Source organism: Salmo salar, chromosome 15 (genome assembly GCF_965601325.2).
Source record: "Salmo salar chromosome 15, fSalSal1, whole genome shotgun sequence".
Lineage (NCBI taxonomy): Eukaryota > Metazoa > Chordata > Actinopteri > Salmoniformes > Salmonidae > Salmo > Salmo salar.
The window spans coordinates 85270957-85285034 of record NC_138305.1 but is presented as its reverse complement, the minus strand read 5'-3'; the positions used below and the strand labels follow the sequence as shown (position 1 = coordinate 85285034).

At 42.1% G+C, this 14078-nt stretch overlaps 1 protein-coding gene across 4 annotated transcripts in view; it reads right to left on the bottom strand.

Annotated features, from left to right (window-relative positions):
• Positions 1 to 14078, bottom strand: part of LOC106572005 (E3 ubiquitin-protein ligase MIB2) — a 104557-nt gene that overhangs the window by 15463 nt on the left and 75016 nt on the right. For all 4 annotated transcript variants that reach the window (XM_014145695.3, XM_014145696.3, XM_014145694.3 and 1 more), the window contains one exon: positions 11083 to 11237. In XM_014145695.3, the coding sequence (XP_014001170.1) occupies positions 11083 to 11237 (155 nt within the window). The remainder of the gene's footprint in view (positions 1 to 11082; positions 11238 to 14078) is intronic.

Here is a 14078-nt window from a genome sequence, read left to right as displayed (position 1 = left end):
GAAGCCCCAAAATTGCCCTCCCTGGAAGCCTGTGTTTCAGACATAAGGAAGTGGATGGCTGCACATTTTCTACTTTTAAACTCGGACAAAACAGAGATGCTTGTTCTAGGTCCCAAGAAAGAAAGATCTTCTGTTGAATCTGACAATGAATCTTGATGGTTGTACAGTCGTCTCAAATAAAACTGTGAAGGACCTCGGCGTTACTCTGGACCCTGATCTCTCTTTTGACGAACATATCAAGACTGTTTCAAGGACAGCTTTTTTCCAAACTTTGTCCAAAAATGATGCAGAAAAATTAATCCATGCTTTTGTCACTTCTAGGATAGACTACTGCAATGCTCTACTTTCCGGCTACCCGGATAAAGCACTAAATAAACTTCAGTTAGTGCTAAACACGGCTGCTAGAATCTTGACTAGAACCAAGAAATGTGATCATATTACTCCAGTGCTAGCCTCTCTACACTGGCTTCCTGTTAAGGCAAGGGCGGATTTCAAGGTTTTACAGCTAACCTACAAAGCATTACATGGGCTTGCTCCTACCCATCTTTCTGATTTGGTCCTGCTGTACATACCTACACGTACGCGACGGTCACAAGACGCAGGCCTGTCCCTACTTACTGTCCCTAGAATTTCTAAGCAAACAGTTGGAGTCAGTGCTTTCTCCTATAGAGCTCCATTTTTATGGAATGGTCTGCCTACCCATGTGAGAGACGCAGACCTGGTCTCAACCTTTAAGTCTTTATTGAATACTCATCTCTTCAATAGGTCCTATGATTGAGTGTAGTCTGGCCCAGGAGTGTGAAGGTGAATGGAAAGGCACTGGAGCAACGAACTGCCCTTGCTGTCTCTGCCTGGCCGGTTCCCCTCTCTCCACTGGGATTCTCTGCCTCTAACCCTATTACAGGGGCTGAGTCACAGGTGCTCTTCCATGCCATCCCTAGGAGGGGTGCGTCACTTGAGTGGGATGAGTCACTGACGTGATCTTCCTGTCCGGGTTGGCGCCCCCCTTGGGTTGTGCCGTGGCGGAGATCTTTGTGAGCTATACTTGGCCTTGTCTCAGGATGGTAAGTTGGTGGTTGTAGATATCCCTCTAGTGGTGTGATGGCTGAGCTTTGGCAAAGTGGGTGGGGTTATATCCTGCCTGTTTGGCCCTGTCCGGGGGTATCGTCGGACGGGGCCACAGTATCTCCCGACCCCTCCTGTCTCAGCCTCCAGTATTTTATGTGTCGAGGGCCCCTCCCTCCCTCCCTCCCCTAGGACCATGCCTCAGGACTACCTGGCCTGATGACTCCTTGCAGTGCTGCTGTTCCAGTTTCAACTGTTCTACCTGGGGCTATGGAACCCTGACCTGTTCACCGGACGTGCTACCTGTCCCAGACCTGCTGTTTTCAACCTTCTAGAGGCAGCAAGAGCAGTAGAGATACTCTCAATGATCGACTATGAAAAGCAAACTGACATTTACTCCTGAGGTGCTGACCTGTTGCACCCTCGACAACTGCTGTGGCCATCTATGAACATTTGAACATCTTGGCCATGTTCTGTTATAATCTCCACCCGGCACAGCCAGAAGAGGACTGGCCACCCCTCATAGCCTGGTTCCTCTCTAAGTTTCTGCCTAGGTTCTGGCCTTTCTAGGGAGTTTTTCCTAGCCACCGTGCTTCTACACCTGCATTGCTTGTTGTTTGGGGTTTTAGGCTGGGTTTCTGTACAGCACTTTGAGATATCAGCTGATGTAAGAAGGGCTTTATAAATACATTTGATTGTATTTAATCCATTTTTAATTCAAGCTTCAACAACAAAATGTGGAACAAGGGGCATGAATACCTTATGAAGGCACTGTATATAACGTATTCTAGTCATTGAACACTGGTCACTTGAATAATGTTTACATACTGTTCTATACACTTTATACACTGAGTATACCAAACATTAGGAACACCTTCCTAATATTGAGTTGCACCCCCCCAGGAAACTGTTGAGGGCGAAAAACCCAGCAGTGTTGCAGTTCTTGACAAAAACCGGTGCGCCTGGCACCTATTACCATACCCCATTCAAAGGCACTTAAATATTTTGTCTTGCACATTCACCCTCTGAATGGCACACATACACAATCCATGTCTCAATGGTCTCTAGGCTTAAAAATCCTCCTTTAACCTCCTCTCCTATTAATCTACACTGATTGAAGTGGATTTAACAAGGGACATCAATAAGGGATCATAGCTTTCACCTGGATTCACCTAGTCAGTCTATGTAATGGAAAGAGCAAGCATTTTTAAAGTTATGTATATACTGTATTCTAGTCATGGCTCATCCTATATAATTATTGCTATACACAACTGTTCTATTCATATACTGTCCATACTGTCTTTACACGCCATTATGTGTATATACACTCAAGGGCCAGTTTATTAGGTACACACCATTCCCCGAAAATGGTTCTCTCGTACAGACAATGAGTCACGTGGCCATGGCTTGCTATATAAAGCAGGCAGACAGGCATTGAGTCATTCAGTTACTGTTCGACTGAATGTTAGAATTTTATTTAACCAGGTAAGCTAGTTGAGAACAAGTTCTCATTTACAACTGCGACCTGGCCAAGATAAAGCAAAGCAGTGCGACACAAACAACACAGAGTTACACATGGAATAAACAAGCGTACAGTAAATAACACAATAGAAAAAAAGTCTATATACAGTGTGTGCAAATGGCGTGAGGAGGTAAGGCAATAAATAGGCCATAGTAGCAAAGTAATTACAGTTTAGCAAATTAACACTGGAGTGATAGATGAGCAGATGATGATGTGCAAGTAGAAATACTGGTGTGCAAAAGAGCATAAAAGTAAATAAAAACAATATGGGGATGAGGTAGGTAGATTGGGTGGGCTATTTACAGATGGGCTATGTGCACCTGCAGCGATCGGTTAGCTGCTCAGACAGCTGATGCTCGTTTGGACGTTAGTTAACACAGTGTCCAAATAAGGGCCAGATGTATACAGAATGGTGTCGTCTGCGTAGAGGTGGATCAGGGAATCACCCGCAGCAAGAGCGACATCGTTGATATATACAGAGAAAAGAGTCAGCCCGAGAATTGAACCCTGTGGTACCCCCATAGAGCTTGCCAGAGGTCCGGACAACAGGCCCTCCGATTTGACACACTGAACTCTGAGAAGTAGTTGGTGAACCAGGCGAGGCAGTCATTTGAGAAACTAAGGCTGTTGAGTCTGCCGATAAGGATACGGTGATTGACAGTCGAAAGCCATGGCCAGGTCGATGAAGACGGCTGCACAGTACTGTTTTTTATCGATGGTGGTTACGATATCGTTTAGTACCCGAGTACCTGGCTGAGGTGCACCTGTGACCAGCTCGGAAACCGGATTGCACAGCGGAGAAGGTACGGTGAGATTCGAAATGGTCAGTGATCTGTTGATTAACTTGGCTTTCGAAGACTTCAGAAAGGCAGGGCAAGATGGATAGTCTATAACAGTTTGGGTCTAGAGTGTCACCCCCTTTGAAGAGAGGGATGACCGCGGCAGCTTTCCAATCTTTAGAGATCTCGGACGATACGAAAGAGAGGTTGAACAGACTGGTAATAGGGGTTGCAACAATGGTGGCGGATAATTTTAGAAAGAGAGGGTCCAGATTGTCTAGCCCAGCTGATTTATATGGGTCCAGGTTTTGTAGCTCTTTCAGAACATCTGAAGTGAAAGCTGCACCTCCTGTCTAGTATGTACTTACTCAATGCAACACCGCTACTCTGTTTGAGCACAAACTACTTGTTCCTCATCATCCTCATAAACTGGATGGACAAACAATATTTTAGGGTGTAGCCTAGCCATGTCTCTCCCTAACTTCTTTGACCAGTGTTTTGGCTTACTGCCTCGCATACTGCTTGTATCCACAGCACTAGCTTAGTGTATGTGCAGCCAGAGTCCGTACAGTGAGCAAGTTCTCCGCTTTCTCTCCGTTTATCATACTGGTGTGTGATTCAGGTGTGTGTTGCTTGTGTGGTTGCCAATTCACTGGCTGAGCTTGTTTTTGGGAGGCGGGGTTGCATTTGCAAACTCACTATAGTTCAGAGCAAACCTTAAGCTTGTCTACAAGAAACAAAAAACGCTGAAAAGCTTAATGCGGAAGACGAGTACGTATCAATCACTACACTCCATGATCTACTCGATCAACATAACGTGTTCTATAAAAATGTAATAGATCTGCAAGAAAATAACTAAGTCCTTCGTGCAACTGTTTATGGATTCTACCAACAAAAGGGTTGATGATCCTGTGAGGGATGTAATGGACTTTAAACACAGTATGGACTTTACGGAGTCGGATGAGCTAAATGGCGAATGTCCCCTGTGGCTCAGTTGGTAGAGCATGGTGTTTGCAACGCCAGCATGGTGTGTGCAACGCCAGGGTTGTGGGTTCGATTCCCACAGGGGGCCAGTACAAAAAAAATGCATGAAATGTATGCATTCACTACTGTAAGTCGCTCTGGATAAGAGCGTCTGCTAAATGACTAAAATGTAATGTAAAAATGTCACCAGCCTGGTCACATTAAAAATCTGTCGTCTCAGACGTATTCGCAAAATTCCAAACACTAGACAAACTCTCTTCCAAAGGAGATTACCTGGAAAAATCAACCCTATCCAGGCGAAACATTCTAAATCGATGGAATCAAAGACGTTATTTCTGTGTCATGACACAGAAATCAAGGCTAAGAAACTCCTGGCAGGTCACCTTAAACTGGACCCATTGAGATGGAGAGGGCGCACAGGAATGGCAAGATTTTTTTCAGATGGACAGCCCAGATCTATAGTGGTGAAACTGTTTAGGTACAAGGAGGAGATTCTTAAGAGAGCCAAGTGCCTGAAGGTTACTAAGTTCTTCATCAATGAAGACTTCTCCGAAAAGGTATGCCTCAAAAGGAAGGATCTGCTGCCACGACTTATTGAAGAACTAAAGAGGCAACATTGCAACACCAGCTGGTCCTTCACCCCTACCTCTTGTAGGCCTACGGCAGGTGACTTGGCTGTAGTCCGTTGATCTAATCACATGGATTAATTTGATGACACACACTACTTTGTTCATGCGTTTCACCTCAAGTCAAAAAACACACATTGCTCTAAATGTCATATGTGGACTCAAGGTGCATTCCATAGGAAGTGCACCCCTATTGACAACACTAGCACAAATGTATGGTTGTATTGAAGGCATGCACTTCTAGGTTTCCCTGCCATACTCTGGATGATTTGGACTGTGTATTTCTTATCTGGGCAGGATGATAACCTGGTCTTTAATCCATTTGATATTAATGAAGCTAACGTTAAATATAATGACTGTGTTAATCCAATTTCCTGAAATTCACCAGACATGAGTCTATCACATGACAATAATGTTAAACAATTTAACAACCTCTATAGCAATTCCAAGACAAACTTCTCTACCTTCCATTTGAACGTTCGCCATCTTCCTAAAAATCATGACCACCTTGTTCATTATTAGTCTTCTGTCAAACATGAATTTTCCATTATTGCCCTTTCAGAAACATGGTTAACTGAAGCGACAAGAATGCTTTATGAATTGTCCCATTATAATGTTGTTCACTACTGTAGAACATCAAGAGTCGGCAGAGGTGTGTCCATTTTTGTTCATCAAAGTCTTCAATTCTTTGTAAGAGAGGACCTTTTCATAGGAATTCCCTCCTGTAAATTGTTTAGCGGTAAAACAGTGCTAATTGGATGCTTCTATTGGCCACCTGGTACTGACATTGGTAGTTTTATTGATGTCCTCGCATCAACCTTGGATTTGATTAATAATGAAGATAACATTTGTTTTCTATTGGGTGACTTCAACAATTTATTTAAAAGTGAGAACCACTCACTAACATTGGACTTTTTGAATACTTTATACTCCAGCTATCTACAACCCCTCATCTACAAGCCCACAAGAGTGACCAGTTCATCTGACACCTTTTTTAATATTTTTTTTGAATAATGTGGCTAAAACAGGTATACTTAATACTGACATTTTGGATCATTTTCAAATATTCCACTTCTCGTTGGCAGCTGGAAATGAACAGGTGGCAATGGATAGTAGCATTAAATATTTATTTAAAAGTAATTGAGTGCTTTCAAATGTTGATTGATGATATTTCATGGGAAAATGTTTATAATCATCCCAATGTGGAGTCTGCTTAACAGACTTTTCTCACATCCTTCAATTCTGTATTTCCATGCTTTCCCTTAGTTAGACTTAGTAAGAGAGCAGCAGATGGGTTCTGGAAACTTTGGTTTACAACCGGTCTCAAAAAAATCCTCAGTAAAAAAAAGAAAAAAAGAAAGTTGTATAGAAGTGTCTCACAAATTCACCCCCCCCCCCCCAATTTCAAAAAGCATAAAAACTAAATTTACACATCTACTTCGGATATCCCAAAATTATATATTTTATTAGCAAATTCCAAGACTCTTGGATGTAAAGTCAATGTAAAGTCAACTTGGAAAATCATCAATCAACTGTTGAATAAGAAAAAGGCTTCTATAGCTATCCCATGTCAATTTATTGTTGGAAATAAGACCTATAAGTGATCCTGATGTTATCTCCTGTCAATTGAATACGTTTTTTGTGAATGTGGTTTCCTCTGTCAAAAAATCTCTTGCATTAAGGGACATTTCCCTTCTCTGCTTCAATTTGATCCACCTGATGTAATGAAGGTGTTGTAGGTACTTGGTAAATTAAAGATATCAGTAGCAGCTCATGATGAGATTGGTGCCACTTTGGTGAAATTAGTGTCTTGATTATTGAGCCTCTAACGCAAATGGTCACTAACCAGTCGATCCAAGACATTCCTAGTCGATCATCAAACATTTCTGTAAAAAAGAAAAGACTTGCATTCTTTTTTTTTTTATTCGTTATGCGCGGTTAGCGGTAGGTGCACTTGATTCAGCAGCCCTGGCGCCGGGAAGGCAAAGTGTTCCCATTTTGAACCCTTTCATGTGTCTGAAGGTAGAACTCTGCCTACCCGGCAGGCCTAGAGAGCAAATCCAGTGAACCTACAGGCCAGATAGCACAGATCACCATGTCTGCACAGTTTCCTCGAGCCATAGACTATAAAAATAAGTCTCGAACGCACAGCAAAGTTGATACTGAGATTACAAAACTTTTAAAACAATGACTAGAGAAACTCAACGAATATAGCAAAGAGCTTCTGATTTTATGAGTAAGTTCATGTTTAAGTTGCTATTGAGCACTGTCAACACTTTTATAAGCCATAAAATGTGCATTCTCCCTAACGCCACTCACGCTACAACCAGCTGCAATGAATGAGTATAACAAAGTGTTCCGATAAACTTGCATTGTTATTATTAGCGGCTTGTGTCTTTTTTATATTGAGGAATATTTAACTTTCTCTGAGTAACAACATGAATTGGTGCATGAGGCAGAAATAATGCAATGCGACTTGAGATTCATCAGGAGCTGAAAGACTGTCCCCTTTTCTCAGCGGAAGGAGGGAGAGCGAAGGGATGTTGAGTTGGGTGAGATGCAGCCTCACCGCTGCTCCCTCCCTCTCCTTAGACTGACCATCAGTCCAGTAAAAAACAAACAAAAAAAGCTCACTTAGCTATGCCTCACAAGTAATAAAACAAATGATCTATTACCTGTGTGATCATATACCTACATTTTTAAATATCATTTCTAAATGGTCTGAGAAGAACATTGGCAGGGCAATTCAAGCATAGCCAATATACAGTGATACTGTATTGGGCCTACAGTATAGCCTACAGCACAAACCTCATTGCTACAGAACTGTTTTTAATTGGTTAAATGTTGCATAGGCTTATGTTTTTTAGTCATATTTAAAAAAAAATCTGACCAGATCTCGGCTTGCATTTTGACTCAGAAAGTGATCTTGACAAAAGAAAGGTCACTTTCTGAAAGGTCAACAGACCACTGCTCTAACGTACATCTTAACCAAATTTATGCAAACTGGTATTGTTCCTAAAGATTAAAAATTCCCAAAGTTATCCCTTCTATAAATTTGGGGGTGCAAGATCTTTTACAAATTATCACCCAATATCTATCTGTACTACCATATTTTCCTAACCAACAATGTATTCTGTATAGTTAAAACTACTCCACAGATATGGCTCTTTAATAACTGGACAACAATGAATACGCTCTTGCCATCGTTCTAGATTTATCCAAAGCGGTTGACACGGCTGATCATGAAATATTAGTTGCCAAATTGCATTATTATGGTTTTCATGATTATACATATAAATGGCTATATAATTCTGTTTATGAAAGAACAATTTGTATATGCAAATGGTTGTGAATCTACCAGGGTCAAGATATCATGTTGCGTTCCACAGGGTTTGATCCTTGGACCTTTGTTATTCCTAATCAACATCAATGACCTTGCTGCTGTGTCTTTTACCACACTTCCCATTCTTTTTGCTGATACCAATTTGATGTTATCACACAAGAATTAGGATTCACTAATCAATGAAACCAACTCAGGCATGGCCAAATTTTCTGAAGGGTTCCAGATAAACAAAGTATTTTTAAATGTAAAAAAAAAATCAAACTTCATTGTATTCACTGGTAAGAATAAGACATATTGTAAAAAAATAAACAGAATCTCAATTGGTGGGAATGAGATGGACCAGGTTTCATCCACTAGATTCCTAGGTGTTCTAGTTGATGAAAAGTTGTGCTGGAACGATCATATCCATTTTGTCTGCAGCCAAGTGGTGAAGTCTGTTGGTATCATCAGAAAGATTATTGGTTTTGTTCATCAGGCTTGCTTCCTAACACTATAATGCAGCTTAAATGTGCCCACATCTCATTTACTGCAATATTGTCTGGGTCAGTACATTTGCTTCCTATCTACACAAATAATTTATCACACAAACTAGCCACCTCATCTAACTACTTGGCTCCATCTGCCCCTCTGTTTAATAAACTAAATATAGTCTATATACACTCCAATTATGCACCTTCATCTACAAATACACCATATACACAAAAGTATGTGGACACCCCTTCAAATTAGTGGATTCGGCTATTTCAGCTACACCTGTTGCTAACAGTGTGGCAATGAGCACACAGCCATGCAATCTCCATAGCCAATCATTGGCAGTAGAATGGCCTTACTGAAGAGCTCAGTGAATTTCAACGTGGCACCCTCATAGGATGCCACCTTTCCAACAAGTCAGTTTGTCAGATTTCTGCCCTGGGCAACTGTAAGTGCTGTTATTGTGAAGTGGAAACGTCTAGAAGCAACAATGGCTCTGCCGCGAAGTGGTAGGCCACACAAGCTCACAGAACGGGACCCCCCGAGTGCTGAAACACGTAGTGCGTGTAGTGCGTGATAATTTGTAGTCAGCAATGGGGGAGTGATTGCTTCCTACAAGAGCACAAAACGTGCAAATCTTTGAAAAGCGAGTCAGATAAAGAGCTTTTTTTGTCTTAAAGGGGCAGTGTTGTATATTCAGACAGGCTTGAATATGCTAAGTGGCCAATATGCAGAGGGAAACATAATTTGTCTTATTCTCTGTAATAATGGTATATGAATAATGATGCATTTTATTTTGTAAAGTGGTTTCTTGCATCAAACAACAATATTTTCATTCACCTTGTCTGAAGGACAAGTGGATAAACATGTTAATGTCAAGCCCTGCATGTTTTTTTGAAAAGTGTCATGGAATGTAGGTCTACATTGAACACCACACATTGGCTGCTACTGTAGGCTGAACGATAGAACAGCTATGTTAAAATGTTATGGGATTAATTTTCTCCATTGTTTTTGATGGTAGGCCACTCTGGTAGGCCTACATCATGATCAAATAGCCACAGTAGTCTACTTGACCTGTTTAAACTTAAAATCGGGTACAGCCTCAGTGTTAGTTTTCCCTGTTAGTTAACACTATCAACGTTTCCTTTTACTGTGGGAATTGTGATTGGATTAACGCGAAATTAGCCACTTTCAATGCAATATACCAAAACAAAACGAACTAGCCTCAGCCTCACAGTAAACGTGCGCCAGAATTTCACAACATTTAATTTTTTTTTAACCTTTTAGTCATTTAGCAGACGCTCTTATCCAGAGCGACTTACAGTAGTGAATGCATACATTTCATTTCATGCATTTCTTTTTTGTACTGGCCCCCCGTGGGAATCGAACCCACAACTCTGGCGTTGCAAACACCATGCTGGCGTTGCAAACACCATGCTCTACCAACTGAGCCACAGGGAAGCCACAACGTTCAAGTTTGCGCTAAGCAGATGTAAAATTTGCACAGCAATGAAAAAAACATTGGTAGTGAGTACGGCCCAGTACATCACTGGTAGCTACTACCTATATATGTATAACTTTGAGCTGGATTGTCTGTCTTTGCAATTTTTGTTTGCGCTCGTTAGCATATTGAGCTAGCAGGCTCCATGGAAATGTGCAATTACTTGTGCTAATTTTGCTAGAATTCTGGTAATAGATGCCCAATGGGCTTTTTTGTGGTTGCGGTTTTTAGCGCCCCTTGTGTACTAAGCCGGTAATACCGTAAATCCAAGTAAGAAGGTATGACATTTTATTATTACTACTACTTTACTCACTTTTTCTCCCCAATTCCGTGATAACTAATTAGTAGTTACGATTGTCTCATCGCTGCAACTCTCATACAGACTCTGGAGAGGCGAATGTCGAGAGCCATGCGCCCTCCGAAACACAACCCTGCCAAGCCGCACTGCTTCTTGACACACTGCTCGCTTAACCCGGAAGCCAGCCGCACCAATGTGTCGGAGGAAACACTGTCCAACTGACGACCATGGTCAGCTTGCAGGCGCCCAACCGCCACAAGGAATCGCTAGAGCACGATGAGACAAGGAAGTCTCGGCCGGCCAAACTCTCTCCTAACCCGGACGACGCTGGGCCAATTGCGCGCTGCCCCAGTGGTCTCCCGGTCACGGCCGGGTCTGGATCAAACCCGAGGCTGTAGTGACGCCTCACCAATGCGATGCAATGCCTTAGACAGGTACTCCACTCCAATATGAAAATCTGGTTACCGCCCAACCCTAGTAGTGAACTACTCACAGCTTGTTGCCTTTGAGGGCTGCGTGGTGCAGCAGGTTGAAGCCGCGGTGGTTCTGCTGGGTGAAGTCTATGTTGGGCACCACAACCAGGATCTCAATGATGTTCCGGAAGTCTTTGGCGATGGCGTCATGCAGCGGTGTGTCTCCGTACGAGTCCTTGTAGGAGAGGAGGAGAAAGAAGTTAGCCAGGTAATAAATTATCTGTGGTCAGTTTATAGTTGTAGCCCCTAATAGAGAGGGTTAGCATTTGGGCAGGGAGAGCTGATCCTAAATCTGTGCTAACAGCTGTCCAAGAGGGATGTGAGACCTTGAGGCCTTCTATTTGATCATAGTTCTACAGCAACGTTTTTATGAACTACAGGGTTGGGCGGTATCCAGATTTTCATACCGTTTTTATACAATACCGGGGAATAAGTTATTACCGGATGTGCACACATGGTGCGCTATTTTTGGGGGGGAGGGGGGACGCACAAAACAATTTAGGCAACAGGGATCCAGGAGGGGATTGAATGTCTCTAGTCTGAGTACCAGTCTTTTTAGCTAACATTCCACTCCATGTCATTGCCAAAGAGACTGGCCTTTCGGCAATCTCAACGTTCAATATGCAGATGGATTTGCGGAAGTTGCTCATGGGTTGTTGGAAATAACAATATTTTCCATGACAACATGTGGAGCCTCGAATAGAATTAGAAACAAACATTTAACTGTTATCTAAAGGGGGTGAAAGGAACGTGTCTGTCAGCCCTGCCTTAAAAGACCAAAACTTGTTAAAGAATGGTTAAAGGGGGCTTTTTTAACAATTTGTTAGGTTACAGCCTTATTCTAAAATTGATTCAATAGTTTTTTCCACCTCATCAATCTACACACAACAGCCCATAATGACAAAGCAAAAACAGGTTTTTAGAAATGTTGGCAATTTATAAAAAAATAACAAAACTGAAATATCACATTTACATACAGTTGAAGTCCGAATTTTACATACACCTTAGCCAAATACACTGCTCAAAAAAATAAAGGGAACACTTAAACAACACATCCTAGATCTGAATGAAAGAAATAATCTTATTAAATACTTTTTTCTTTACATAGTTGAATGTGCTGACAACAAAATCACACAAAAATAATCAATGGAAATCCAATTTATCAGGTCTGGATTTGGACTCACACTCAAAATTAAAGTGGAAAACCACACTACAGGCTGATCCAACTTTGATGTAATGTCCTTAAAACAAGTCAAAATGAGGCTCAGTAGTGTGTGTGGCCTCCACGTGCCTGTATGACCTCCCTACAACGCCTGGGCATGCTCCTGATGAGGTGGCGGATGGTCTCCTGAGGGATCTCCTCCCAGACCTGGACTAAAGCATCCGCCAACTCCTGGACAGTCTGTGGTGCAACGTGGCGTTGGTGGATGGAGCGAGCTCGCATTGATGTGCCATCCTGGATGAGCTGCACTACTTGAGCCACTTGTGTGAGTTGTAGACTCCGTCTCATGCTACCACTAGAGTGAAAGCACCACCAGTATTCAAAAGTGACCAAAAAAACATCAGCCAGGAAGCATAGGAACTGAGAAGTGGTCTGTGGTCACCACCTGCAGAAGCACTCCTTTATTGGGGGTGTCTTGCTAATTGCCTGTAATTTCCACCTGTTGTCTATTCCATTTGCACAACAGCATGTGAAATGTATTGTCAATCAGTGTTGCTTCCTAAGTGGACAGTTTGATTTCACAGAAGTGTGATTGACTTGGCGTTACATTGTGTTGTTTAAGTGTTCCCTTAATTTTTTTGTCTTAGGTCAGTTAGTATCACCACTTTATTTTAAGAACGTGAAATGTCAGAATAATAGTAGAGAGAATTATTTATTTCAGCTTTTATTTCTTTCATCACATTCCCAGTGGGTCAGAAGTTTACATACACTCAATTAGTATTTGGTAGCATTTCCTTTAAATTGGGTCAAATATTTCGGGTTGCCTTCCACAAGCTTACCACAATAAGTTGGCTGAATTTTGGCCCATTCCTCCTGACAGAGCTGGTGTAACAGTCACGTTTGAAGGCCTCCTTGCTCGCACACACTTTTTCAGTTCTGCCCACAAAATGTCTATTTTGCCACAACTTTGGAAGTATGCTTGGGGTCAATGTCCATTTGGAAGACCCATTTGTGACCAAACTTTAACTTCCTGACTGATGTCTTGAGATGTTTCTTCAATATATCCACATCATTTTCCTCATTCATGATGCCATCTATTTTGTTAAGTGCACCAGTCCCTCCTGCAGCTAAGTACCCCCACAACATGATGCTGCCACCCCCGTGCTTCAAGGTTGGGATGGTGTTCTTTGGCTTGTAAGCCTCCCCCTTTTTCCTCCAAACATAACGATGGTCATTATGGACAAACAGTTCTATTTTTGTTTCATCCGAACAGAGGACATTTCTCCAAAAAGTACAATCTTTGTCCCCATGTGCAGTTGCAAAGCGTAGTCTGGCTTTTTTATGGCGGTTTTGGAGCAGTGGCTTCTTCCTTGCTGAGCGGCCTTTCAGGTTATGTCGATATAGAGCTTGTTTTACTGTGGATATAGATACTTTTGTACCTGTTTCCTCCAGCATCTTCACAAGGTCCTTTGCTGTTGTTCTGGGATTGATTTGCACTTTTCGCACCAAAGTACATTCATTTCTAGGGGACAGAATGTGTCTCCTTCCTGAGCGGTATGACGGCTGAGTGGTCCCATGGTGTTTATACTTGCGTACTATTGTTTGTACAGATGAATGTGGTACCTTCAGGCGTTTGGAAATTGCTCCCAAGGATGAACCAGACTTATGGAGGTCTAAATTTAGCTGATTTCTTTTGATTTTCCCATGATGTCAAGCAAAGAGGCACTGAGTTTGAAGGTAGGCCTTGAAATATATCCACAGGTACACCTCCAATTGACTCAAATGATGTCAATTAGCCTATCAGAAGCTTCTAAAGCCATGACATAATTTTCTGGAATTTTCCAAGCTGTTTAA